At 48.1% G+C, this 26,738-nt stretch overlaps 1 protein-coding gene across 1 annotated transcript; it reads left to right on the top strand.

Annotated features, from left to right (window-relative positions):
- The first annotated feature begins 4,919 nt into the window (after positions 1-4,919).
- Positions 4,920-5,936, top strand: Mt1 (metallothionein 1). The gene is given in 3 exon segments (NM_138826.4): positions 4,920-5,016; positions 5,479-5,544; positions 5,711-5,936. Coding segments are annotated over 3 exon segments (186 nt in total). The 5' UTR covers positions 4,920-4,988; the 3' UTR covers positions 5,803-5,936.
- The last annotated feature ends 20,802 nt before the right edge of the window (positions 5,937-26,738 follow it).

Genomic DNA, 26,738 nt, shown 5'->3' with positions numbered 1-26,738 from the left:
TGGCAGAGGCGTTGAAATGGGATTGGTGCACCTTGATTTGGGATAAGTGGATTGATGACCCCTCTGGACTTTGATAGTCTCGAACATGGTGGGCAGAAACATGTACTGGTCACAAATGTGGGCATGTGTATATTGGGGATTAAACCCAAAGCTTCCTGCTTATAAACCAGGGTGCTCTAATGAGCCACACTCCTACCCCTAGATGCATAATGATTCTGGTTTAATTTTGGATTATTAGGCTTAAAGCAGTATGAAATACCTGTTCATAAGCTTTGGTAAATAAAATAAAAGTTGGAGTGAGTCTCATACGACTCCTCTTTGTAGTCCCAATATTTGGGAGCCTGAGGCAGAAGGATCGGTGCAACTCCGAAGCCAACTTGGTCTCAAATTCTGTTAACCTTTGATTTTGAGACCATCTTACTGTGTAACCTAAAATGGTCCTTGAACTTGCAGTCCTGCCTCAGACTTCTAGGTACTGGGATTACAGGCTCAGCTTAAAATCAGGGCTGGAGAGATGGCTCAGCGGTTAAGAGCACCCGACTGCTCTTCCAGAGGTCATGAGTTCAATTCCCAGCAACCACATGGTGGCTCACAACCATCTGTAAAGAGATCTGATGCCCTCTTCTGGTGTATCTGAGGACAGCTACAGTGTACTTATATATAATAAATGAATAAATAAAAAAATTTTAAAAAATCAGTTAAAAAATGTATATATGAGTACTCTAGCTATCTTCAGACACACCAGAAGAGAGCATCGGATCTCATTACAGATGGCTGTGAGCCACCATGTGGTTGCTGGGAGTTGAACTCAGAACCTCTGGAAGAGCAGCCAGTGCTCTTAACTGGCGAGCCATCTCTCCAGCCCCTTAAAACCCATTTATAAAAATTCAATAACATGGGCTGGACAGATGGCTCACCGGTTTAAGAGCACTGGCTGCTCTTCACCAGAGGTCCTGAGTTCAAATCCCAGCAACCACATGGTGGCTCACACCCATCTGTAATGAGATCTTACGCGTTCTGGCGTAATGCAAGCAGAAAAGACATCAGTAACGTGAACAAAACCATGAAAAGTACTGTAAACACTATAAATATCCAAGGGTGTGCCTTGCAGTTTGGAGACTAAATGGCACATGTCCAACCTAGAGCTCCCATGAGGAACTGCCCATCTCTGGTATACAGGGACACGGACAGGATTTTTTTTTTCCTCTTCCAGAGAGCCCTGTGATAGGACTTGGCTGTCAGTCTGGAAGTTCTTCTCAAGGTCAGGCAGAAATCTACCTACCCCTCACTCCATACCAACCCCTGGCAATTTAAGCAAAGTAACTAGAAATTTGGAAGGAATTGACTAGCATCTTCCCAGGAGCTAGGCATCCAGGTTGAGTCTGCAATTTGGAGGGCGGGGTGGAGTTTCCTACTCTATAGGAAGGAGGTGAATACATGCAATTAAAACCAGCCGTTAATGCCCCCTGGCTATTTGTTGAGGTAATGCGATTTGGTCTTCAATCAAAGGGAAAGTTTCTTGGCTAGAAGTAAGGACCAAGCTTGCCGTAGGCTTTCTCTGTGAAGAGTAAATTTACAAGACAGCCTCTGTTTCTTGCTGTCAGGAAGTCCTAGTTCACAGCCCACTTTCTCTCTTATTGGTCATGTAGCCTGGGCAAGTCACTGAACCCCTCAAATGCTGATATCCTGCCCTCCTAGATGCTGATAACCACCTGTCCCCAAAGAACACACGGGCAACCAAGCACAGATCTGATTTTTAAGGACTTTGTTTTGTAAGTGCAGTTTGGGAATCTGGCCTCATTTGTCTCTTGTGTGCCCTTGCTGACACCATTCATTCAGCCCTGGCCTTGATTTAGGTGACACCGAACTCGGGCTGTACCCTCAGAGATTTCCCTCTTTGTCTACAAACAAACAAACAAAGCAAATATCCTAATTAAGACTCTTGTGTGTCAAGTAGGGCATCTAGGAATGAGTGCTGGGACCACTCTTAGTCCCAGAATGCCTTGAAACCAAGTGAATGACAATTATACATTTAGCTTCTCAATTAAAATGGAAGACATTGGGCCGGGAATTGGCTCACAGTGGAGAGCCTACCAGGCTTTTGTGAAGCTCTGAGGTTCATCCCTAGAACCATTAAAAAAAGGTCCGTGGGCCTGGGAATGTAGCTCCCTGGTACAGTGCTTACCTAACATGCACGGACCCCTGGGTTCGCTCCACAGCATGGAGTAAGCAGTCTGATGGCACACACCTGTAATTCTAACACGCAGGAGGCAGAGGCAAGGAGGATCAAACGTTCAAGGACCACGGCAAGTTTGAGGTGTGGGCCACATGTAAAGCCGTCTCCAAAAAGACATCACACACAAAACACAACAGGTATTGTGATACACACGTATACCTGTATCCTAGCAACCTGGGAAACTGAAGCAGGAGACTGTCTTGAGTTCAAGGCCAGACTGGGCTGTTCGGTGATCGACAGGCCATTCTGAGTTACAGAGTGAGGCCCTTGGAAAAGGAGAGGAAGGAGAGGAGGAGAGACTGGGCCTGGCAACATGCATCTATCATCTTAGCTACTCAGGAGACTGAGGCAGGGGGAGGATTTCCAGCTCAAAGTCTAGCTACAGAGCACGTCTAAAGCCAGCCTGGACAGCTTAGTGAGACCCTGTTTCAAAATAAAAAGAATCTAAAAGACTGGAGGTAAAGCTCCAGTGTAGAATGCTTGCCTGGTAACCAGGAAGCCTTGGGTTCAATCCTTACTGTAAAAAAAGGAAAAAAAATCATATTATGCAAGAGGTCTAAAGGCCCAAGAATCTGTTACAGATCTCAGTTTTGGTAATAGACAATAAAATATAACAAGTTGGTAAAAACAAGCAAGAGTACCAACTACAAACATACTTCATGTGGTTCAGCAGAAGCATCTCAGTATGCATCCAGAAAACAGCAGACAGACAGAATTGGGCATCCTTGGGCTAGGGCACACCTCAGCCTGACTTCTACCCGAGAAGCCAGCAGTCTTAGCCAGTGCAGAACCACTGGTGTCTCTGACTTGGGATCTCTGCTTAGGATGCGCCCTTGAGTGCTTAGAATTTGTCTCTAGTCCAGGCTGAATCCTCTCTCTTTCCAAACCCAGTCCTTAGCTATTTAAAACCAGTAAACTCATGAGATTTGGAGTCATCCAACGTTATCCAGGCAAGGATTCTGTTTTTTTCTTAATTTTTATATTTAATTGCTTATTAATTTTTGAAATAGGATCTCATTTGTGTGGCCCTGGCTGGCCTTGAACTCAAGAAGACCATCTGCCTCTGACTTCTAATAGCTGAGATTAAAGAGGTAGCCTCAGGCAAGAACTTAACTATAGACCAAGACTCAGTTCCACGTGAAGTTTTTTGGATCTTCCCACACAGAGGGTATAACTGTGTCATCTCCAAGATGAGGTATCCCGAGGAAGGAGAAATGGCCTGGGTCATTGTCACCAAACCAGTGGGTAATAGGTTAATGGAAAGACACATGTGTCTAAACCACCAAGGAGGAGGAGGAAGAGGGCAAAGAGGGGAAAGAAGGAGGAGGGGGAGGAGTGTCATAGCCCAGGACTAGGTGCCTTCTTTGCCTACACACGGACCTACGTACAGAAGGACAGCATCAGAGAACTTGGGACCCGTACAGGAACATTGGTGTCAAGCTGTACTGCTTCACAGCCCGTTTTACTACTGACTGGTTGTATGGCCCACCCGGCAGGTCATTGAATCCTCTGTCCTTGTGTGTAAATAGAATTTGCATCTCTATATAGGTATTAGGTGAGAGATCGGTTTGACTCCTGGTTCTGGCATAATCATCATATCGCACAGTGGCTGGTGGAGGTCCTATAACAGTTAAGCAAAACCTGCCCAAGGTCTCATAGCTCTGAGTACGCGTGAACCAATGGCATAGCTGATCTCTTGCCCTAGTCTCAAGGGCTGACAGAATCTAACGTTACTCTAAAGTCAGAAACATTGAAAATATAAACAGCTGCCCGTATTGGTTTTGGTTTTTGTTTTTTTTTTTTTTGTTTATTTGTTTTGTTTTGTTTTATCTAATGCAGTCCCTGGATATCACCTAAAATGATCCCTCTGCCTCGGTTTTTTTTTTTTTTTTTTTTTTTTTTTTTTTTTTTTTGGTTCTTTTTTTCGGAGCTGGGGACCGAACCCAGGGCCTTGCGCTTCCTAGGTAAGCGCTCTACCACTGAGCTAAATCCTCTGCCTCGGTTTTTAAAACCGGCCTGGAGTAGAGCCGATGGCTAAAGGTTTGCGACCCCCAGCCCGGAACGTGCCTACATATGCCCGCTCATGAGTGGGGAATATGTTGCGATGAGTTCCGTTGGCTCTGTTGCTGTGTCCAGAAGGAAGGGGCTCAACCAAAGACCATGATGGGACAGAGACAGACAATAAGGACCCGGAAAGTTCGTAATCAAGGCTAGTCTTTATAAAACTGTCTCCTTCGCCTCTGCTAGCTTCGATTCAGAGAGACGTGGGCGGAGCCGGTCGCTGCCCAGGAACTCCAGGAAAGGAGAAGCTGAGGATAGCGCGCTACGATTGTGTTTACAGAGACAGTTGGGCTTCCTGAGGTGTGTTCTCGTAATGCACTGGATCAGTGATGGCCTGTAATATCCCGGAAAGCACTACAGAAACATGATGTTCCACACGTCACACGGGTCCTCCTACCCGGGCCCTCCTACTCGGGCCTGTGGCACCAAAGGGGGCGGTCCCGTTGTGCACACCGGCGCCCGAGGGAGCTCTGCACTCCGCCCGAAGAGTGCGCTCGGCTCTGCCAAGGACGCTGCGCTCGTGACTGAGCGCGGGCTGGAGCAACCGCCAACTGAGTGCAAACCCTTTGCGCCCGGACCCGTCCAACGACTATAAAGAGAGCAGACTGTCCGCTAAGCCTCATCCCGACTTCAGCAGCCTGACTGCCTTCTTGTCGCTTACACCGTTGCTCCAGATTCACCAGATCTCGGAATGGACCCCAACTGCTCCTGCTCCACCGGTAAGACGCCCGGTCCTTGGTCTTTAGAATACCCAGTTGTAGGGGTTTGGCGGGAATAGGCACCTTTAGTTGACAATTCGTCCTAGTTCTTTCTAGAACCCGCTCTTGGAATCGCCTTCACCTGTTCTTGGAGTATTATTATTGTCCGAACGGCTCCTTGTCGGGGTTTGGGGTAGGATTTAGACGCGCAAATAAATGTCCCGATCACCCACGTAGTGGGGACATCTGAGTTGAGACCCAGTTGTTACTAACCTTATTGTGAATTGCCTGATCTACAAGAGAGGTGAGAGACCGTTGTGTCTTGAGATCAAAGACCCAAGCCTTACCCTACCCTGTGAGGAGAGAAGAGGGGCTAGGCTCCCTGGAGTTCTGAATAGCACTTTGAATTGAGCAGGGCACATGGTGTTGGCCACTGCTGTAATCCTGCCTCTTACTGACCGCTGTCTTCCTTCTCCTCCACAGGCGGCTCCTGCACCTGCTCCAGCTCCTGCGGCTGCAAGAACTGCAAATGCACCTCCTGCAAGAAGAGTGAGTTGGGACCCTCGGGTGGTGGTGGGGGAACTCCTACAGAGCTGGCTCTGAGAAACGTCTGAGGCCATTCGGTTTGGGGCAAGAAGCAGGTCTTCTGCCAGACCTGTGCGACCGGAGGGACTAGGAAGCCTACTCTGACATCTTCCTCTATCTTTCTTTCCAGGCTGCTGCTCCTGCTGCCCCGTGGGCTGCTCCAAATGTGCCCAGGGCTGTGTCTGCAAAGGTGCCTCGGACAAGTGCACGTGCTGTGCCTGAAGTGACGAACAGTGCTGCTGCCCTCAGGTGTAAATAATTTCCGGACCAACTCAGAGTCTTGCCGTACACCTCCACCCAGTTTACTAAACCCCGTTTTCTACCGAGCATGTGAATAATAAAAGCCTGTTTATTCTAACTCTGGTTTTCTTGGTGTCGTTTAGAAATAAGAAACTGGGGCGACACGGGTTAACTTGATAGTCTGGGGATCTGGTTTTGGACTCGCCCGTGCCTTTTAACTCCCGCCTCTGGCTCCCAAAGAGGGGTAATAATGTCTTTGGGTAAAGCCAAGTTATCCCATAAGCTTCCTCATACGGAAGACAAGCAGCGTTGCCGGGTCAGGTGTGTGTTAGGAGGGATGGAGGGTAGTCCTGAGAGACTAGTGTCCCATCCACACAGCACAGAAGGTCTTTTATATCCGTTCTCAGGATTCGGTTTCATCTCAGGTTGTTGGGTATATGGAGGGGTACGAAGATTAACATAGGGTGTCTAGCATGCTAGGCAGGGACTAACACTGAACTATATTCCAGACCCTTTTTTTGGAGAGTTGCGTTAGAGGGGCTTTTTGGGGGCCATTTTGACACAAGTCGCTTAAGTTGGCCTAGAACTCTTTCTGCAGCCCAGTCCGACCTTGAATTCTTGATTCTCCTGCCTCAGCTTCCCAAGTACCTGGGATTACAGGACTGACTGCCGCCAGGCAATTTACAAGTAATAAATTACAGGCTCATGCCTGTAATCAAGGCGTTTGAGATGTAGCAGGAGGGAGGTCAGGAATTCGAGGCCAGACTAGGTACTAAGTTTGAGGGTAACCTGGGCTACATCTTCTCAAGTGTCAGAGTGGGACACAACTCCCAGACGTTTGATCCCCAGAGGTTCTATATAGTTCGTTTTTAAAATTTGTATGTGTGCCTGCCCATGCACACACACGTGTTTGTGGTGAACGGGGAGGCCTGAGATCTTATCACTTTCCACCTTACCTTGTGAGACAGTCTTTCACAGGGCTTAGAGCTCTATTTCTGCCAGACTGGATGGCCAGCAAACCCTGAGGATCCAACACTCTCAGCTCAGCACTGGGGTCACAGACTTGGATTGCCCCTTCTTTTGGCTATTTACGTAGGTGCTAAGGATTCGCTGAGGTGCCAAGCAAGCCTCAGGCTTGGGCAGCAAGCACTCTGCTCATAGGCCCTAATCTCCTACTGTTTTTATTTTCTATGCACCATGAACCAGATATTGGATTTCCTAGACACCTTCAGCACCCCTGCCCTCTCTGCACTCTAGAAGTTTGCACTCAGCTCAGCCACACCCCCATAGCGTGACATTGGGGCAAATGATACTATTTGTATGAAAAGATAAGTTCAGAGGGACAAAACGCACCTTTTGAAGATTCAATAGGAAACCAATAAATATATGAGCTCACGGGGAAACTGATTAACCACTGCACACAGCTGCTCACTGACGTACGTGTACACTGAGCTGACCCAGAGATCCCCAAGGAGCTCCCGGCTGGCCCCTGTGCACACGCACACTTGGGAGGGCCTCCACTGCTGTGACATAGGTGGCAGTTCCTTGCAAAGTCAGGATGAATGTGCTCTTTCAAATTCCAGCACAGTGATCCAGGATTGAGGACCTTTTCCACGTTTGTAGCCTTCTGACTCTAAATGAAGTATTTTGTGTCAAAACTGTCCAGGGGGGTAGGGACGGTTCACTGGCTATGGAGAGCCTAGAATAGTTTTAGGCTAAGAACTCACGCCTGTCTCTGTTTGTTGTATGAACAATGGAAGACGGAGACGAAATCCCGTGTCCATCCTCTCTCTAGGTACAAGGGAAATGGAGCCAAAGACGCAGGTGGGGACAAAGACAGGCTATGTCACAGAAGCACATAGGACACCCGCACACACTAATCTCATTCTCACTTTGATAGAAGAGTAAGGTGACAACCTTGGTGCAAGCTGAGCGTGGGAAACAGCCAGGACTAGGTTTCTGAAACTTTAATAGGGAGGAATGACCGGCAAACTTGCTAGAACTGGCCAAAAAAAAAAAAAAAAAAAAAAAAAAAAGCCGGGTGACTGCAAGCAGCGTAGAGCTGAGCGCAAAACCCCGCCTCCTCCTGCGGGCCGCCCAGTGGCGGGCGCAGAAGACACGCCCCCGCCGGGTGCACCCTCTGCACGCGGAGACTGCGCCCAGCGGGAAACTTGCGCTCAGCTCCGCCACACCCCCCCCCGCCCCCGTAGTACTACGGCAGGAACGAGTGCACCAGCGCTGCGAAGAGGCGGGGCCGTCGCACGGAGCCCAAATCCGACACAGATGCTGCCAGTGATCTATCCTTTTAGGCCACCCAGGGAGCCTTCAACCTCTTCATATTGTCTAGGGAGCAGAAGTGTGGGTCCTCGGTGTACATTCTGCACAACCCAGTCAGCTGCAAGCCCGCTGAGAGTCGTGGGTGCAAGGTCTGGGCAGGACCTTTGTACACAGAGTAAGACTTTAACTGTAAAGTGAGCAGGCAGGTTCCTCAGTTTCCATGTGCCTCCCGAAAACCTAGGTGATTTTTTTTTTTTTTTTTGTTAATTTCTTTGGGCCTCAAGTCATTTGCATTGGAAATAGCTCCCAACTGCTCCTGTGTCCCTCCTAACGGACTTCAGAGCACACGTTTTCTGAAATGAAAAGTATTAACTAAGGACAACCCCAAGACTAAGGTCTCAGCACCAGAGGCAACAAAGACAGGAGACAGAGGCCAAAGGAGAAGGGGTGGAGGCAGGGTTATTTGTTCAGACAGAAGACTGCCTCTGGATAGAGAGGAGACAGACAAATGTACAAGGGGAAACCCCATGTTAGGTTAGGATGAGGTTTAATGGGGTGTGTTAATTAGGTGAGCCAAAGCGGGCTTTTTTTTTTTTTTTTTTAAGATTTATTTATTATATATAAGTACACCAAAGCTGTCTCCAGACACACCAGAAGAGGGCATCAGATCTCATTACAGATGGTTGTGAGCCACCATGTGGTTGCGGGGAATTGAACTCAGGACCTCTGGAAGAGCAGTCAGCGCTCTTAACCGCTGAGCCATCTCTCCGGCCCCAAAGCAGGTGTTTGATTGCCCCACTTCAATACTTTGATAGCTGGACCTTGGTGGTCAGCCTCAGGAGGAGGGATTGGTCAAATAAGAGAACAGACCTTGGTAGCAAGCTTTAGGAATGTAATCTAATGGTTTTAAAGCAAGACAGAGGGAATGGGGGGAGAAGGGCAAGGCTGACCAGAGCGTGCTTGCTTACCACAGCTGGCCAGAGTTGCCTCCTTTTCATTTCTGGATAAAGTGGACTCCTTACTGTATGTTGCTGGTTCTCTCTCGAAGGAGCCCTTTGCTAGTTTGTTCTCCCCCATCCCCAACCCCAGCAACTTCACTACACTTTGGAATTTACCAAGTCCTTCTTTCCCTCAAGTTTCTCATGTCAAGGGAGAAAAGCCTGGGCTCTAACCTGTCCTGTCCGCCATCACCCCTGCACTCCCAGAGCTGGAGCACCTCCCTTTCCTTCGTGTGGGAAAACCATCTGAGACTGTATTTCCCAGCAGTAGGGTGGAGAGGTCCAATGGCTTGCTTCTGTGCACCTCACAGAACAGGAGGATGGCCCAGACATGCACAGCAAATCTGCCCTCGGGGAGCTCTCGCCCGTGTCTCTAGCTTACTGCTTCTCTCTCCTCCTCACGGGTGGCCCTGCAGTTGCAGACTGTAAGTGTGTCTCTAGTCAGAGACGATCTGGGGCCTAGGGCTGAGCGCCAGAGGAAAGACACAGCTGACTCTGGTTCTGTAACTCTGGGACATTGGCTATCCTTTAACCAATCCAGAGTTTCTGCATTTGTCCTTAGGTCCCAAGACTAGGTAGCCTATTTCTATTGGGTCACAAACCCTGAAGTTCATATCTGGGCTCTCAGGACAGACAGAGCCGAGGTCTTCATTAAAATGCCTCCTCATAGGAACATGGAGCTATGGGTGTGTCATATGAGTACTTGGGAGATAGAGGCAGGAGGATCATAAGTTCAAGGCTAACACAGGCTATGTCAGACCCTGTTCATTAATAACTAAACAAGTACCCAACAAATACTTCTTGGGTGTGAGGCCTGGAGAGGTTAACATTGCCTCGCTCCTTCCTCTCTTGTCTCAGATTGGTGTCTGACAAGAGCAGCTGCCATGGCTGACGTGACAATTGTTGTTCCCACCTGTAAAGAGAACAACACGTGAAAAGCAGGATTCATTCTTCATACACACAGAATACATATATTCCGACCTGGTTTTCTGAGTGAGGCTTTGGGGTAAGGGACTGAGGTGAGGTATTTGACATCAATGTAGAGACCTGGACTGTGGACTCGAATGTTAGAGTCCCATCCCTACACAAACCACACGGGTAAGGTACATTGGGCTTCATCTCTGGCGCATAAGAAAGCAGGCGTGTTGGTGGGGAGGCAGACTTGTTCTGTCGGTCCTCTCCTTGAACATGTTCATAAGAGATCTCTATCTTCTACTTTCAGCCTCTGACTACCTCTCTTTCTTCTTTTGTTTTTTTAAATTTTTGTTTGTTGGTTTAGGGTTTCTCTGTGTAGCTTTGACTGTCCTGGACTCAATTTGTAGACCAGGTTGGCCTGGAACTCAGAGATTCTCTGCCTCTGCCTCTGCCTCCCATGCGTCACCACACCCAGCTGCTAGGACTAAAGGCATACACCGCCATGCCTGGCAGCTTTGATTCTTACCCTGCTTTAGGTCTCACCATCTTGAGATTAGAGCTATGGATATTGGAGTTTGAAGAAAATGTTCCTCGAGGGTGTGCATTACACACACCTCCAAGATGAGGGTCCCACTCTGAGCAGTGTAGTACAGACATCCACACGGGGCGGGGGGGGATATCATCAATGTCCTGGAATCCTGAAAGGACGCTACAAGGAGAGCTCGTGACGAGGTTCCTTTTCTGTGGGCGCCTCCTCAAGTCTGGATGAATTTGCCCCTTCAGATTCTAGCCCTGGGCCATTAAGTTGGAATGTTCCACGATTTGGAGGCAATTGCCTAACGTTCTCTTAATGTTAATGCGAATGTTGTCTGCTCCTGAGGAAGTACTGATTGTCTAGGTGTGTTGGAATGCAGCGAGCCTGCAAGCTTGGGGAGCCCCAGGAAAGTTCCAAAACAGGAGTGGCTGGGAGTGAGAGAAAAGAGAAAAAATGCAGAGGAACACAAAGGTGACAGACACTGGGGACCAACCAATTCCTCACAGCTCATCAGAGCCCAGCAATTCGGGAGCAGTTATTCCAAGCCAGGGTAAGGTGAGAACCATCATGATGTAAGGGGTGAGGGTGGAAAGCGGGATTGGTCTTCTGGAATGTTGGTGGGAATGAGGTTCAGGGAAGTGGGTGGGATAGGCCTGCCTCGAGGCAGGGAGGCCCACCGGGCAAGCAAAAGGTTATACCAGATAGAGCCGGCATGGGAGGAGGGACTCCGCCGCCCCCGTGCGACCATAGGCTCTGCACTCAGGTCGTCTGGTGCGCTCTGCACTCACTACCCAGGGCCAGGTGCGGATGACTCAGCCAAAGAGGACACCAGTGCTGAGTGCACCAGGCCGCTGTGATACCTGGAAAGGAGCGGCACTGCTCCAGGCTCTAAGCTGTCCTCTGGTGATCACCAGCACCTCCGCTTGGACCTCCATCTCTACTTAGACTTCCATCCCGCTTACACCTCTATCCCTGCTTAGACCTCCATCTTCCTATAGTCTGGGAAAAGATCCACTGGGCCGCTGGAAAGTGACCCCTGGAATGGGTCTTAGGATTCCCAGTTCCCAGAGACAACACTGAATGTGCGTGGGTGTGAGGAGGGTCGATCTTGGGTTATGAGCTCAGTCAACTCCGTTCGTCCACTGACTTCCTTCTAGCTGAGTTCCTGATAGCAAGCATGTCCACCCCGAATGTTCCTCCCGGGTCACACTTCAGACTTGAGGCTCAAGCTACCCCATCTAACATCACTCAGCTGGTCGGGGGTGTCTACCCGGACCCAGGGCTCCGTGTGTGTGTGTGTGTGTGTGTGTGTGTGTGTGTGTGTGTGTGTGTGTGTGTGTGTGTCTGGGAGTCTCAGTGAAGGTGGAGGGCAGAGAGCCGAGGACCTCAGGTCCTGACTTCAGTTGCTGCCATCATGGGCTTACCTAGGGACTTTCCTTTGTGTGGTAAACCTGAAGGGCACTTGCCCTTCTCAGATGAGGGGGCATAAGAATGGGCCTCTCCCCCTTTTCCTCAAGTCAGGCAGAAGCTCTTGGGGCCGGAGGTGCCCTGGGAAGTTAATGACTGCGTGCTCTGTCTCCCTTGTTTCCAACTCTCCTCTATTCTTTTCCTCACTGACTCCTGCAGTTGCACAGTGGCTGGTGCCCCTTGTGCAGGAATCTTAGTGGGTAAGGGCTGAGTCAGGGCAGGGGACCCATAAATTATCAGGCAGGCGCCAGGTTGACGTCCACTTCCTGTTTCCCTTTCTCTTCTCTCGGCAATTGACTGGGGGTCAGAGCAGGGAGAACTACAAGGTGTTTGATTCTTTATCCTTAGAACTGGGACACTGAGGCCCACCTAGAGTGTCCCGATGCTGGGAAACTGCCCAAAGTGCTTGCTACTGACTTGATTCGCTAAGTCCTTCGGCGGGGCTCGTCTGCACTTTTCTAGTAGTTTCCCAAACCCTCTGCTGATGGAGCATGGCTTACTGTGGGTGGGAGGCAGAGCTGCTTCCGGGCCTTCTGTCCAGCACTGCAGCTACAAAGTGTCATTAAGCAGGTGCAGCTGCCCATGTGAGATGGGGCAGCGTTCCCCACAACGTCATGATATCTACAAGTCCTCTGATATCTAAAAGTTGGACATGTTTTTCATACAGCGCTCACCTATTTGCTTGCCGGCTTCCCTCCCAGTTGCTGTGATTAAATATCGGATAGAAGCAACTTGAGGGAGAAAGAACATGATTCAGTTCACAGTTCCAGCTCAATGGGGCGGGCCGGCCTCAGAAGCTTGGGGGAACTGGTTATATCACATCCATGCTTAGGAATGAGAGTGACGATACACTCACTAATGGTTTCTCCAGTGTTCAGCTCACCTTCTTTTAAAATGTTTTAAATATGGACCAGGCAGTGGTGGCACACGCCTTTAATCCCACACGGGAGGCAGAGGCAAGTAGATTTCTGTGAGTTCAAGGCCAGCCTAGTCTACACTGTGAGTTCCAGGACAGTTGGGGCTGTTACACAGAGAGAACACCTGCTTTGAAAAACAAACAAACAAACAAACAAATTTAAAATAAAATCTAGGGCCCAAGTCAAGTTGGGACAACCTAATCTATACAATGCTTCTTTTGGGACTCTTTCCCAGGTGATTCTAGATAGTATTAAGTTGACAATTAAAATTGGCAGTCAGATGCACAAGAAACAGTTTGCTTTTGTTGGTAGCTGCTGGGAGAGAGAAATCAGTCTTCTCTGAAGGAGTGACACACGATATCCCATACTCAGCCTCCTAAGTGCTGGGATGAAAGGCATGTGCCACCACTGCTGACTTGATTTTTTAAAAATCTATTTGATATGTGAGTTCTCTGCTGCATGTACATCCTTTTATAGATGGTCTTGAGCTGCTATGTGGGTGTTGGGAATTAAACTCAGGACCACTAGAAGAGCAGCCAGTGCTCTTAACTGCGGAACCATCTTCCCAGCCCCAGGTTTTTTTTGTTTTTTGTTTTTTTAAGAGAAAGAAAGAACATGAATTTGGGTGGATTGCAGAGAGTGGTCTGGGAAGATCTGGGGTAGGAGAAAAAAAATAGGATCAAAAATATTGTATGAAATTCTCAGAGAATAAAACAAAACCAAAAAAACAAAACAAAAACAAAAACAAAAACTCTATCATATGCCATATTCCTTTTCCTGTGAAATATGTGTGTACACTGTAGCTGTCTTCAGACACACCAGAAGGGCATCAGATCCCATTACAGATGGTTGTGAGCCACCATGTGGTTGCTGGGATTTGAACTCAGAACCTTTGGAAGAGCAGTCGGGTGCTCTTAACCTCTGAGGCATTCCTCCAGCCCCTCCTGTGAAATATGTAAATAAATAATAAATAAATACATAAATAAATAAAAAGTTGTGTAGACTATTTAGGCTCCAGCTACCTCCTGGTATGTGAAAATGACACTTGGCATGGGACTCGGTTTCAGTTGTGTTGTAAGGGATTCAAGCTGAAGGAAATTGAGGTGAGGGCAGTGAGGACAGGAGTCTGGGTCCACGTCGGGAGCCATCTTGCCGCTTCTCTGAAGCAGAGAGAAAAAAAAGAGAAGAGAAAAAGTCTGCCTGTCAGGCAGAGTCAAGGCTGGGTAAGGCCTGCTGGCAGGTTTCCCAGTCTGCTGAGGCCTGGGATGATAAGGGGAGGTGCACCTGAGGTTCAAGGCTAGGGGCCGAAGATTCTGTTGACCTTGAGGAAGGAACAGAGGGGTTTGGGGGATGGGAATAAATGTCTTTTGTACGCTTTAGCAAAACTGTGCTAGGTTGTGGCTTTGCTTTCCACCGTGCTGTAGTATAAGAAGGCTATGAGAAATCCACCCTCTGCTGGCACGGTGTAAACCCACAGCCCTCCCATACCTCTCTCTAGCATTTTTTCTTTCTTTCCTGTAGTCATCCTCACTCCCCCCCTCAGAGGACATCATACCGGCTGGACTGGTACAGGTGCTCAGTGTTCTGTAATCTCTTCCGACTTTAGCTCTTTGTGAGTCGTGGCAAGGATTTCTTCTGTTCTCAACAGATGATTCCGCTAGCTCGCACATCAGTGTCATGGTATATACCTAGCAGCCGCTTATGCTCCACCGACTGTTTACTTTGCCCAAGTCTGAGGCTCTTGTTGGTGAGAGGAGTGTGGCGCTTACTGAAGACAGAGAGTTACAGGACAAGAAATCTTGCTTTAAAAAAAAAAAAAAAAGAGGAGGGCTGGAGAGATGGCTCAGTGGTTAGAGCACTGACTGCTCTTCCAGAGGTCCTGAGTTCAATTCCCAGCAACCACATGGTGGCTCACAACCATCTGTAACGAGATCCGGTGCCCTCTTCTGGTGTGTCTGAAGACAGTGACAGTGTACTCGTCATATATAAAATGAATAAATAAAGTCTTTAAAAAATTAATTTAAAAAAAGGAGAGATGGAGAAAGAGGAGAACAGGGAAGAGGGGGAAGAATGAAAAGCAGCGGTGAGGCATGATGGTGCACCCCTACGACCCTAAGTATCCTGGAGGCTGAGGCAGGAGGATTCCAAGTTCAAGGTAGGTGTGGGCTGATGAGCAAGACCAAGCCGAAACGGAACCCAAACTGTACACAGAGAATGGCTTCCATCGAGAGTACAGAGGCTAGCCTGGAGTCAGAGCCCCTTCCTTGCACAGACACCTGAGCCGGACTCCCAAGGAGGCACAGTGGAGCAAAGGGCTGGCGTTAAGGGACAGCTTGCTGCATCCTGGAAACAGAGGGCCAGCCTGTGTCTGGTGTAAGGGGGAGGAGCTTGTGTTCCTCTGAGGGAGGGGTGGACAGAGATCCCAGGCCTCACTCAACCACGGTTCCCATTCTGGCTACATCACTACAGAGAAAGTTCTGAAGCAGCCTCTCACTCCTGCCACTATTCTGATTTCTTAGAGCTGAGATAGATCCCGAAATCAACCTCCTCAGAGCTGAGGTAGATCTGGAAATCAACCTCCTCAGAGCTGAGATAGATCCGGAAATCAACCTCCTCAGAGCTGAGGTAGATCCGGAAATCAACCTCCTCAGAGCTGAGATAGATCCGGAAATCAACCTCCTCAGAGCTGAGATAGATCCGGAAATCAACCTCCTCAGAGCTGAGATAGATCCGGAAATCAACCTCCTCAGAGCTGAGATAGATCCGGAAATCAACCTCCTCAGAGTTGAGATAGATCCGGAAATCAACCTCCTCAGAGCTGAGATAGATCCGGAAATCAACCCTCTCAGGACAGCAGGTGCAGCAGGTTGGTCTCATGGACCTAGGACACCTGCATTTATTTTAATTAATTAATGGGTTAAATTAATTATTCACAGTGCTGGGATCATGCCCCTGGCCTTGCTAGGGAAGCCCTTTACCACGGAGCAGCACACATCTAGGCCAGGAAATTCTCCTCAATGAGTCCTTCAGGTTACAACTCCTGGAAGCGTCACACAGAACCGCTTGGGAAAAGACGTTTTCTCTCTGGTCTCAAGCTCAGACAACATTTCTTTTTTATAATAATAATAACCATTATAATTACAGTCATTGTTATTATTTTAACTGTTGTGTGAGTGGTGTGTGCTTGTTAGTGTAGGTGTTTGTATGTTTAATGTAGGTAGGTAGGTCTAGTCATCAGGTGTCTTTTCTGGACCATTCTCCACCTGTATTTGTAGAGACAGGGTCTCTCTCTGAGCCTGAAAGTTACTGATTAGGCTGGGTTAGCTAGCCAACGAGCTTCAAGGATCCACCTGTCCCCATCAACCCTCTGTGGGGTCATAGGCACATGCCACTTTGCCCAGCTTCTTACATGGGTGTTAGGAATCCAAATCAGGGGCTGGAGAGATTTCTCAGTGGTTAAAGCACTGACTGCTCTTCCAGAGGTCCTGAGTTCAAATCCCAGCAACCACATGGTGGTTCACAACCATCTGCAATGGGATCCAATGCCCTCTTCTGGTGTGTCTGCGGATAGCTAGAATGTACTCATATAAAAATAAATAAGTAAATCTTAAAAAAAAAAAAAAGGAATCCAATCAGGTCCACATGCTTTTGAGTCATGGCCTTTACTGACTGAGTCACCTCTTTGACCCCATTACTATTAATTGTAAGTTAACCTACATAGTAATACCTACATTATAGTGTTTTCACGTCTATTTCTCATTGTATTTGTTTAAATCCATTCTCTCTTGTGTGCTCACCCTTCTATGCTCAGCGCTCCACTCCTGAGGACATTTTTGTTTTTTTGGGTTTGGCTATTTTCACAGAAGGCATTTGGAACTACTCCCCAACCACGTGGCTGCCAGTACTGTGACGAGGAGACCATGGAGTTACATGGTCGAGGTAACCAGGTACCCAATATGGCATGCTATGAATTGTGTTTGGTCCTGTTGTCATGGAAACCAACTCAGGCAGCTACACACTCCTATTGGTCCTGCATGCTTGTCCAGTGTGGGTGGCCCACCACCATCTCCCTGCAAAAGAATCTGGGGTAAAGCCTTGTGGGCCCTGGCCAAGGGCATGTTGTTTTCTGTCTTGGTCTAGATGCTGTGGTGCCAGGATTTCAAACGTAACCAGCCACTGCTCTGTGGTAACTGTGTTTTGTAGAAGTACAGCTGCCAAGCCTCTAAGGGGATAGGAACACAGTGTCTTCACTGGGCCTGACAAAGCAATCGTTTAACATGCAGCCTTTTCCTTTTCAAGTCATGTGTGGGAGGGCACACTCTATTAACCCCTTCCCTGTCCCTGAGCCCTCTCTTCCATGGGGCTGTGCAGAACAGGGCAACTGTAGACCCTGTTGTTGAGTAAGATTACAGTAAATCGAATGCTTCTGATGCGGGTGTTTTTGGAATGGCTTGCTTACTTCCGGAAGCTTTGGTACAGCATTGTGAAATGCCCTGGTGATGTTGTGAGGAAAATGAGCTGTGGATCCAGACTGCCTAGCTAGACCTGCTCCCCCATTAGGATGTCAGTGTCGTAGGATGATATATGGGCAATCCCATGTCTCATCTTGGGAAGCACGCAGGATCCCTCCATAGGGATGCCATGAACCTGAATGTGTCTAGGGCAGTCCCTGCCACATAATCAGGGGATCGGGACTGTTTCCCTCCCATCTAGCCATGGTGTGTGGCAGTCAGCAGGTGATCCATAAACGCTCTCTAAGTTAAATGAGCACGTATAGGACACTGCCTGCCATTCGAGTACTAACCAGGTACAACCCTGCTCAGCTTCCAAGAGGAGAGGATATATAAATATAACACAGACCCTTTTCCAGAAGTCTTCAAGTCTACTGTTCATCTGGAACAGCCCAGTCCTAACGGATGAGGACAAGGGGCTGCGAGGTCAAAGAGATGTAAACAAATCTAGAATTAATGAATGACAATTACTGGGGGATTTGTTAATCGAAGTGTGGTCCCAGGCATCAGCATGTCCAATCTGGTACGCCACAATTTGACTCAGAAAGGGCTTTATGGGCTAGAACAAAAGTGACTTGACACTAATGGAATGTAGCCGGCTTATCTTAAGATGACCGTGGGGAGTCAGATGCATCCCACCAGCCTGAGTCTGACTGGAAAGCCTCATAAATGACTCCACCTATCAATTCATGGTTTGCTAAGAAATTGTGCCGGGGCCATTAACTCGGGTTACCCTGGGATAATCACGGGGATAATCAAGATGGCCTCAGTTGTGTCAAGCTGCGCCCACACAGTGTTATTCAGGGATCAATCACCACTTCAGAGCGTTGCTGCTGAACTGGAACAGATAGCTACAAATTGAACATCTCCACCGTGCGATGGCCCCATTCCCTCACTGACTCTAGGATTGTCTGTGTGGGACAAGTTAAGACGGATGTGTGGAACTCTTGGGAGAAGCCAGGAGGGCAGAAGACACCCCTACTTGTTGGAAGACCTGCTATTAAAGGTTGAAGTCCACCGTGTCCGGATAGCTTCTGAGCATGGCACAAAGTGGAGGACTCCCTTTCTCTCCGGGGTTTCCTCTTCTCTGCCTGACCCTATCTGGAGAGCATGACCCTCCACATCCTCTCCCCCTGGAAAGTCGAGTAGCTGTGGCCAAGGTTCGACTTCCATTTCTCCCATTAAGAACCTGCTGGCAAGCACTTGGAGTTCCTCTTCATGTAAATGAAGCATTCCCAGATTTCCTACCACAGCCAATGATGTACTCTCACCCTGAAAACTCCTACCCTCTCCCCATAGTTCTTCGTATTACCCTTGTTAACCTCTAATTAAAAGAGGAAGCGGGCTGGGGATTTAGCTCAGTGGTAGAGCACTTGCCTAGCAAGCACAAGGCCCTGGGTTCGGTCCCCAGCTCCGAAAAAAAAAGAAAAAAAAAAAAAACCCAAAACAACAATAAAAGAGGAAGCGGTTTCACCGAATGTCGTCTTCGAAGAGAGCTGTTTCACTGAATATTGTCTAAAAGAGCTGTAACACTGAAATCCTCCGAGAAGTCCAGCCCCCAACTCATAGCTGGACTGAGATCCTGCTGACCCGCCCATTCCGACCCGCCCATTCCGACCCGCCCATTCCGACCCGCCCATTCCGACCCGCCCATTCTGGGCTCCACTTCATTCCCCCCACCCCCGACCCCGAGTGTGCAGTGGTGCCTGGACACCTCGAGGAAGGAAGCAGAACTCAGAACCACACCACTCACACACTCTTTATTACACTTAGTGAGAGTGTGTGCACACACACACATACATGTGCATATGGCATGAGACATGTATGCAGGTCAGAAAACATTTTTGTGAGTTAGTTCTCTCCCACCAATGGCCCAGTCTGGCTGGAGGGTACCTTCATCCACTGAGCCATTTTTAAGGGCCCTACTTGTTCGCATGACCACGTCTTGCCCACAGCAGGGAAACCATCGGTGGATGAGACAGAGAAGCAGGAAGTTAAGTCTTCTGAAGTGTTGACATGACGCCCTATCCAACCGTACAATCCAGAGTGGGTGGAAACGAGAGAAACCAGTCAGACTCTCTTTTCTTAGGAGTGTAAATTCAAGATGTACGTGGAACATCTATAAAAGGCCACCAGAGCTTGTGTTGACTAGAGTGGCATTGTGTGACTGTAAAGGATGGCGGCCGCAGTAACTGATTGCCAAGCCTGGACTTGTGTTTCTGTGAGAACGCCGTATAATCTTACTTTTCAAGGGACCCAGGGTGGCTGGGCATCTTCTGAGAAGGGTACCCACTGTACTGTGTGAATTCTAGAAGCAAGCCCTATCCCATTTGGGATTCCTTGGGCACAAGCTGCAGGGGTGAGGTCTAGGTAAATTAGGCAAGACAACTTCATCAAACAGGATATCGGGATCCATAGAGCTAACAGGAATGGTGGGAAACAGCTTAGAAAAGCAACAGGCCCAGGGGTGAGTTCACACCTGATCCCAGAGTCACTGTCTGGGGGTCATGGTTAGGTCTGTTTTTTCTGCCAGTTAAAGAATGAGAAGGCTGGGAAAATCTTGAGGTAGCAGTGGAGAAAATCTCAGACACAGCAGACAGAATTAGCCAGTGAAGAAATATTTTATTAAAGGCACAATCAGGAACTCCTGGAAAGAAGCTATGTCTGAAAACACCGATTGTCTGGTTAAACTACGGGGATGTGGGGATGTTGGGATGGTGCAGGCCCAGAACCCCATTTCCTTATTTTGGGTTAGTTTCAGTCCTACAGTAGCCATGGCATGCCCACGTATGTGTCAGTGCTAACATGTATCAGTCAGTCCTGTGACTGACAGATAAAAACCTTGTGGGATCAAGTATTAATTTCACAGCCCCTTACTTCTACCGAGCAAAGACTTAAGAGTGTCATCAGACAGCATCTGAGGCCCAGGGGAGCAATTCCCCATCTTGCTGCACTTGCTTCTCTAAATAACTCATAAATGTACTTTAAAATGACCTTAACTTAGAACTCTCTCTTTTTCCTTCTTTTTTTGTTTTTGTCTTGTTTTGTTTTTTTTTTTTTTTTTTTTTTTGGTTTTTTTTTTTTTTTTCGGAGCTGGGGACCGAACCCAGGTCCTTGCGCTTCCTAGGCAAGCGCTCTACCACTGAGCTAAATCCCCAACCCCTTTTGTCTTGTTTTGAATGGTGCCTAACATTCTTTTTTTTAAAGAAAGATTTATTTAGTTTATTTATATTGAGTACACCATAGCTGTCTTCAGCACACCAGAAGAGGGCATCGATCTCATTTCTCATTACAGATGGTTGTGAGCCACCATGTGGTTGCTGGGAATTGAACTCTGGACCTCTGGAAGAGCAGTCAGTGCTCTTAACCACTGAGCCATCTCTCCAGCCCCCCCTCCTCTTCTTCTTCCTCCTCTTCTTCTTCCTCTTCTTCTTCCTCCTCCCTCTCCTCCTTCTTCTTTTTCTTTCTCCTCCTCCTCCTTCTTCCTCCTCATCATTTTGGTCTTTTTTGTTATTTTATCTTTTTTTTTTTTTCCCTTTGAGCTGAGAACTGAACCCAGGGTCGTGCACTTGCTAGGCAAGCACTCTTCACTGAGCTAAATCCCCACCCCTTTGTTAAATGTCTGTCTGTCTATGTATCTATGAATCTATGTATCTATCGATCTATCTACCTTCTCTTACTATAAGACTCATGAAACTGCTTTTATATGGGGTCATAGAATCTAGGGTAGCCTAATACTGCATTTCCCATGTATGCTCACTCAAATTTGACACCAGAATAAAATATCTCTTATTCCCTTTGAGATAAGAGCTGTCCTTTTTGCATTAACAAAACATACAAAGCAAGGCACACAGGGAGAAAGGCCCGCTATAAAGGAAAGGGAGCCCCAAGCACCCCAAATCTGGGACTCTTCTGGAGGGCTGGGGCTTCTTAAGGTCTTGCAGAGTTTTCTTACCCTAATTTAGGCTTGCTCAGTTTGAACGAAGACAGCAGATGATAGGCCCACAGCTTTGGTAAACACATCGTGGTCCAGCCTTGAACTTGATGGGTTCACCACCAGGCAGGGCATATTGGCAGGATAAAAGTCTTCCGTGCCCTTGTTTGAAGATGCTAGGCCTTGGTCTCTGGTCAGGAGGGTAAAGAAGAAGCCTGGGCCCGACATTTTTGTTTATCTCGTGGTGGCTTCTCTCCTTGTCTGCCTATCAGGACTCTGTCTGCCATCTAGACCCTCACCAGTACTCAAGAGACTTAACCAGGAGAATTGCTACATATTCAAGCTAGCCTAGAGTACATGGTGAGTTCCAGCCTAGCTTAGCCTTGGCTACAGAATGAGACACTCAAGGGGGGAAAAAAGGCCAGGCAAGGTAGCACATGCCTCCGATGCCAGCACTCAGTAGACAGGGACAGACAGATCTCTGAGTTCCAGGCCAGCCTGGCCTACATAGAGATAGTGAGGACCAGGCCGGCTGAGGCTACACAATGAGACCATGGCTAAGAGAGACAGAGAGAGAGCAGGAGGTCCAGGCTGTGTCCCATGCATAGCCTGGCTAGTGTGCAGAGTTGACACAGCTGATATCACCTCTTTCGCCCTGCCATCTACCACTGTTACATAGAACAAAGTAATTTCTCCATTGGATTATTCTTTCCTCGAGTATGACCCGCCCACCCTCTCAGTCTTAGGAAGTTCAGCTGAACGGGGAGAAGGTGGACCTGACCACCTGCCGATTCTCTAGTGGGACCTGGGGCCTTGCTTACCCCTGAGATTTCCCCTGGAATCTGCTTTCTATACCAGCTAGAGTCTTGGCAGGAAATCAGTGAGTAATTGGGCAAAGCTTAATAAAGAGTTTGTTTACAAAAAAGAAAAAGGCTCAAGGGGTTCAGTGTAGGCTCCCAGGTCTGGAGCCTGGGGAGCAGTAGCCAGGCAGGCCTGAGTCCAGAGAGCAGCAGCCTAAACCTGAGAGGCTGTGTCAACATCAGCTGTGACTACCTGGCTGCCACTGGGCCTGACGAGACAGAGTCAGGGGAATATAGTCTAGAGCGGTCCTCTCTCTCCCACCTCTTTGCCAGTTATACTCAACTGATTTCTTTTGTCTTTGTGACTTCCAGCTGTGGGAAATCCCTTGATCTCTTAAGTTAGCCAAAAGCAAGCTAACTTAAGGATGAAGTCAATTTCATCCTTACATCCAGACACAGCCAGTCAGTTGTTCACTGTGAAAGTTGTCTCAAAGGACATTCATCGAAGATATTTGACACAACTATGGGCCCCAAGACCACAGTGTGGATCCTACACCCCAACTCTAGGCTCCTCCCTCCGTTCCTGCCCTCTAAGAGTGGTCTCCTGGTCCCCACTTTTCCTTCTTCCAGCAAACAAGTGTTGGCTTCATTGTATTGACCACACGAAGAATCCTGGCTGACATCCCTTTGGTGGGGAGGAAACTTGTGGAGAGGGGCCTTCCCTCGGCATTGCAGAACTGCCCACTGACTCTGAGTTACGCTGGCTTTATCCCAGGGCCCCAGACTCAGGCAGAATGGACAGAAAGACACTGTATTTCCTCTACTCCTTCTTGTCTCCACCTGTGAAACACAGAAGCTGTTTCTCCCATCCTGGTCCGGCCTGACGAAAACTCTCCCCGGGGAAGAATTCAAATCTGTGTCAATAGTAAGTAGACCCTTCGGGCTGGAGATGGCCCAGTGGTTAAGAGCACCGACTGTTTCTCCAGAGGTCCTGAGTTCAATTCCCAGCAACCACATGGTGGTTCACAACCATCTGTAATGGGATCTGATGCCCTCTTCTGGTGTGTCTGAAGACAGTTAGGGTGCACTCCTCTGCATAAAATAAATAAATAAATAATTCTTTAAAAAAGTAAATAGCTCCTCAGAGACATATGGGTCATGTGCGCCCACTGTGCAGATGGAAAAATCAACACTAAATCCCCATAGCAAGCTCCCTAGGCAGCAAGAGGTCAAAGAGGGTAGCCCAGGGCTAGCGGCATCTTTGTGTCCCCTTACATACACACTCACCCCAGAGACTGCCCTGCCTGACCCAGTGGAAGAAGCAGAATGAGAAAACACCTGGAAATAGTGTTATCTGCTCACTTCCGGGGCAGCAGGAATGGTTAAGGAGCAAAGCAATGATGTGTTCATTCCCGCTACTTTCTCTGTCCTGTGGTGGACCTGTGACGAGAACTGATTAATGATGCGGTTCTGAGCTTATGGCTCGAGAGGCGATATTAAATACACAGTTCAGAGCCAGTACTGGGGGTCTTAGGCTTCTTGATACAGTGGTCTCCCTTTCTAAGATATACGTTTATCTGTCCCTCGAGTGCATTGGCTGTTCTTCAATGGGTATTGGGAATCTAACTCTGGGAGTGCAGCAAGAGCTCTTAGCCACCAAACCACCTCCATAGCCCCGTTGTTTCCTACATTTGCTTTAAATCGGGTTCTCCTGGAGCCCAAGCCAGCCTCAAACCCAATATGTAACAAACGTTACAAACAAAAGTGTAGATAACCGTGAACTTCAGCCCCCCCTGCTTCCACGTTCCGGGACTATAGATATATGTGATCAGGTCTGGTTTTACTCACATGCTGGGGAGCCAACCCACGTTGGCTTGCCCGCTAGACATGCACTCTGCCAGCTGAGCTGAATCCCAGCTTGTTTGTAATGAACTGGTCTGTGCTCTGTTCAGGTTTCCCCAGTTTTCACCTGAAGCTCTTCTTGTCCTAGGATTAGATCCAAGATACACAAGCATCTAGCCATGGTGTCTCCTGCGGCATCTTGCCTCTCACACTATCCTTGTTTTGATGACCTTGACATCTCTCTATTGGCCCTTTTCCCCTTTTCTTCCTCCCCATCCTCTCCCTTTGTCCCTTCCTCCCTCCTTTCTTTCTCTAAGCCGTGGAGAGAGGAGAACCCAGTGCCTTGTAACATTGACGTTGGTTTTGGGAAGCAGGATCTCCCTGTGTAGTCCAGGCTGCTGTTCTAAGACTTAGATTATGTTTTTGTGATTTAGATTCCAATCCGATATTGCTTCGTTTTCCTGTTCAGACCATTGCAGCTTCGGCCATCGGGAAGTTTTTCCGTTGGTTCCTGTGTCCCTTTCCCATCTTACATCACTGTAGACGAATCACTTTCTTCTCTCTCCCCCCACCCTCTTCCTCCCTCTCTGACAGAACCAGGCGTGAAGTCATGTGAGGCGATTTCTCAGGGCTTGTAAAAAAAAAAAAAAAATTCCAAGAAATCCAAACAAGAGTCTTGTGACCTCAGTTTCTTAGGGGATTGCTCTTGGATTTCCCGCCCCTCCCAGGTATAGCAGCTGGGAGTGGGTTCACTTCAAACCATTGCTCACCACTGCCCATAGCGCGCTATTTGTTTAGCTGCCTCTGTGGAAATGCGTGTTTTTGCTGCATACCTTGCCTGTCCCCTGCGGCTTGCCCTAGTGATCATACCCCCATGTGGCTCCTCTTAACCTTCAGAGTATAAACTGCCTAGGGCTCTGAATAAAGTTAGCTGTTACATGAGACCTCAGTCTGCCTCATCTGTGGTTCCGCTCTCCCGGGTCCCACCACCCCTAGAGCAGTGACACCCCTCACACACACTTTTTTCCCCTTTTGTACCATATGTCACTGTTTTCTGTTTGTGGCCATTTTTCTAAGGGGTTTTTATATTTTTTTCAGTGTAAGCATTGTGTAGACCTTCCCTACCCCCACCCCACCATTCCACATGAGACAGTTCTGTCTTACTGTGCAGCGTAAGGGGTGTCTATCCTGCTATGAGGACGACCTTTAACTTTTGATCCCCCTGCCTCCGTTTCCCAACTGCTGGGATTACAAGTGTGTTTACTACACCCGCTCACGTATGTTTCAGTACTGGGAATTGAGTCCAGGGAGTCATGGATAATAGGCAAGCATTCTATCAACTGAGCTATATCATATCAACAGCCCAGGGTCTCACTTTCAATAAATAACATGTATCTTTGTTGCTGTTGTTGCTATTTTTTTTTTGTTTTGTTTTGTTTTTTTTTTTTTTTCGTGACACCGGGTTGTTCTATGTAATCCTGGCTGGCCTGGAACTCAGAGAGAGCCTCATGGCTTGCTCAGTTTGTTTCCTTAGAGAACCCGGGGCCACAGCCCAGGCTGGCACCCTCCCTACCCCACAATGGTCCGGGCCCTCCCACATCCATCATTAATCAAGAAAATGTCCCACAGACTTGTCTACAGGCCACTCTGCTGGACGTACTTCCTCAATAAAGATTCCTTCTTCCTTGTCAGGTATAGAAAGTAGTACCACGGGTTGGGGATTTAGCTCAGCGGTAGAGCACTTGGCTAGCAAGCACAAGGCCCTGGGTTTGGTCCCCAGCTCCAAAAAAAAAAAAAAAAAAAAGAAAAAAGAAAAAAAAAAAAGAAAGTAGTGCCACGATCAGGCTCAGCACCCAGGAAGCAGAGGCAGGGGGTCTAGGCCTAGGTCAAGGCCAGCCTGGCCTACATAGAAAGTTCCAGGCCAGTCTGGGCTACATAGTGTGAGGTCCTGTCTCCTCTTTCCAGGTATGTCTAGGAGTGTGTGCGAGAGACCACAAAAGGAACAACATACCTCGGTTAATGGGAGACCAAAGTGGGATAAATGTTGCTTGCAGGTTAAGGGTTCTGTTTGCAGTTAAGACAGTTAAGAAGTTCCTGTTTGTCCGGTGCAGGCTAAGGGTTCTGTTAGCAGTTAAAGCACAAGTGCCTGTGTTAAGTCTTTGAAGCTTAAGGTTTCTATTTATAATCAAGAATAAGTTCCTGGGGCACTGAAGGGATGGCTCAGCCGTTAAGAGCACTGACTGCGGGGTTGGGGATTTAGCTCAGTGGTAGAGCGCTTGCCTAGGAAGCGCAAGGCCCTGGGTTCGGTCCCCAGCTCCGAAAAAAAAAAAAAAAAAAAAAAAAAAGAGCACTGACTGCTCTACCAGAGGTCCTGAGTTCAAATCCCAGCAACCCATGATGGCTCACAACCATCTTCATTGGCATCTGATGGCCTCTTCCAGCATGGAGGTGTACATGCTCATAGGGCATTCATATATTAAATAAATGAATCATTAAAAAAAAAGAATAAGGGGTTGGGGATTTAGCTCAGTGGTAGAGTGCTTGCCTAGCAAGCACAAGGCCCTGGGTTCGGTCCCCAGCTCCGGGAAAAAAAAAAAAAGAAAAGAAAAGAAAAGAAAAAAAAAAGAATAAATTCTTGAGTCAGGCATTGTCTGACTTGGAGTTTTATTGCTGTGAACAGACACCATGACCAAGGCAAGTCTTATAAAGAATAACATATATT

Source organism: Rattus norvegicus, chromosome 19, assembly GCF_036323735.1.
Source record: "Rattus norvegicus strain BN/NHsdMcwi chromosome 19, GRCr8, whole genome shotgun sequence".
NCBI classification, from domain to species: Eukaryota; Metazoa; Chordata; class Mammalia; order Rodentia; family Muridae; genus Rattus; species Rattus norvegicus.
This window is presented reverse-complemented; position numbering and strand designations above follow the sequence as displayed.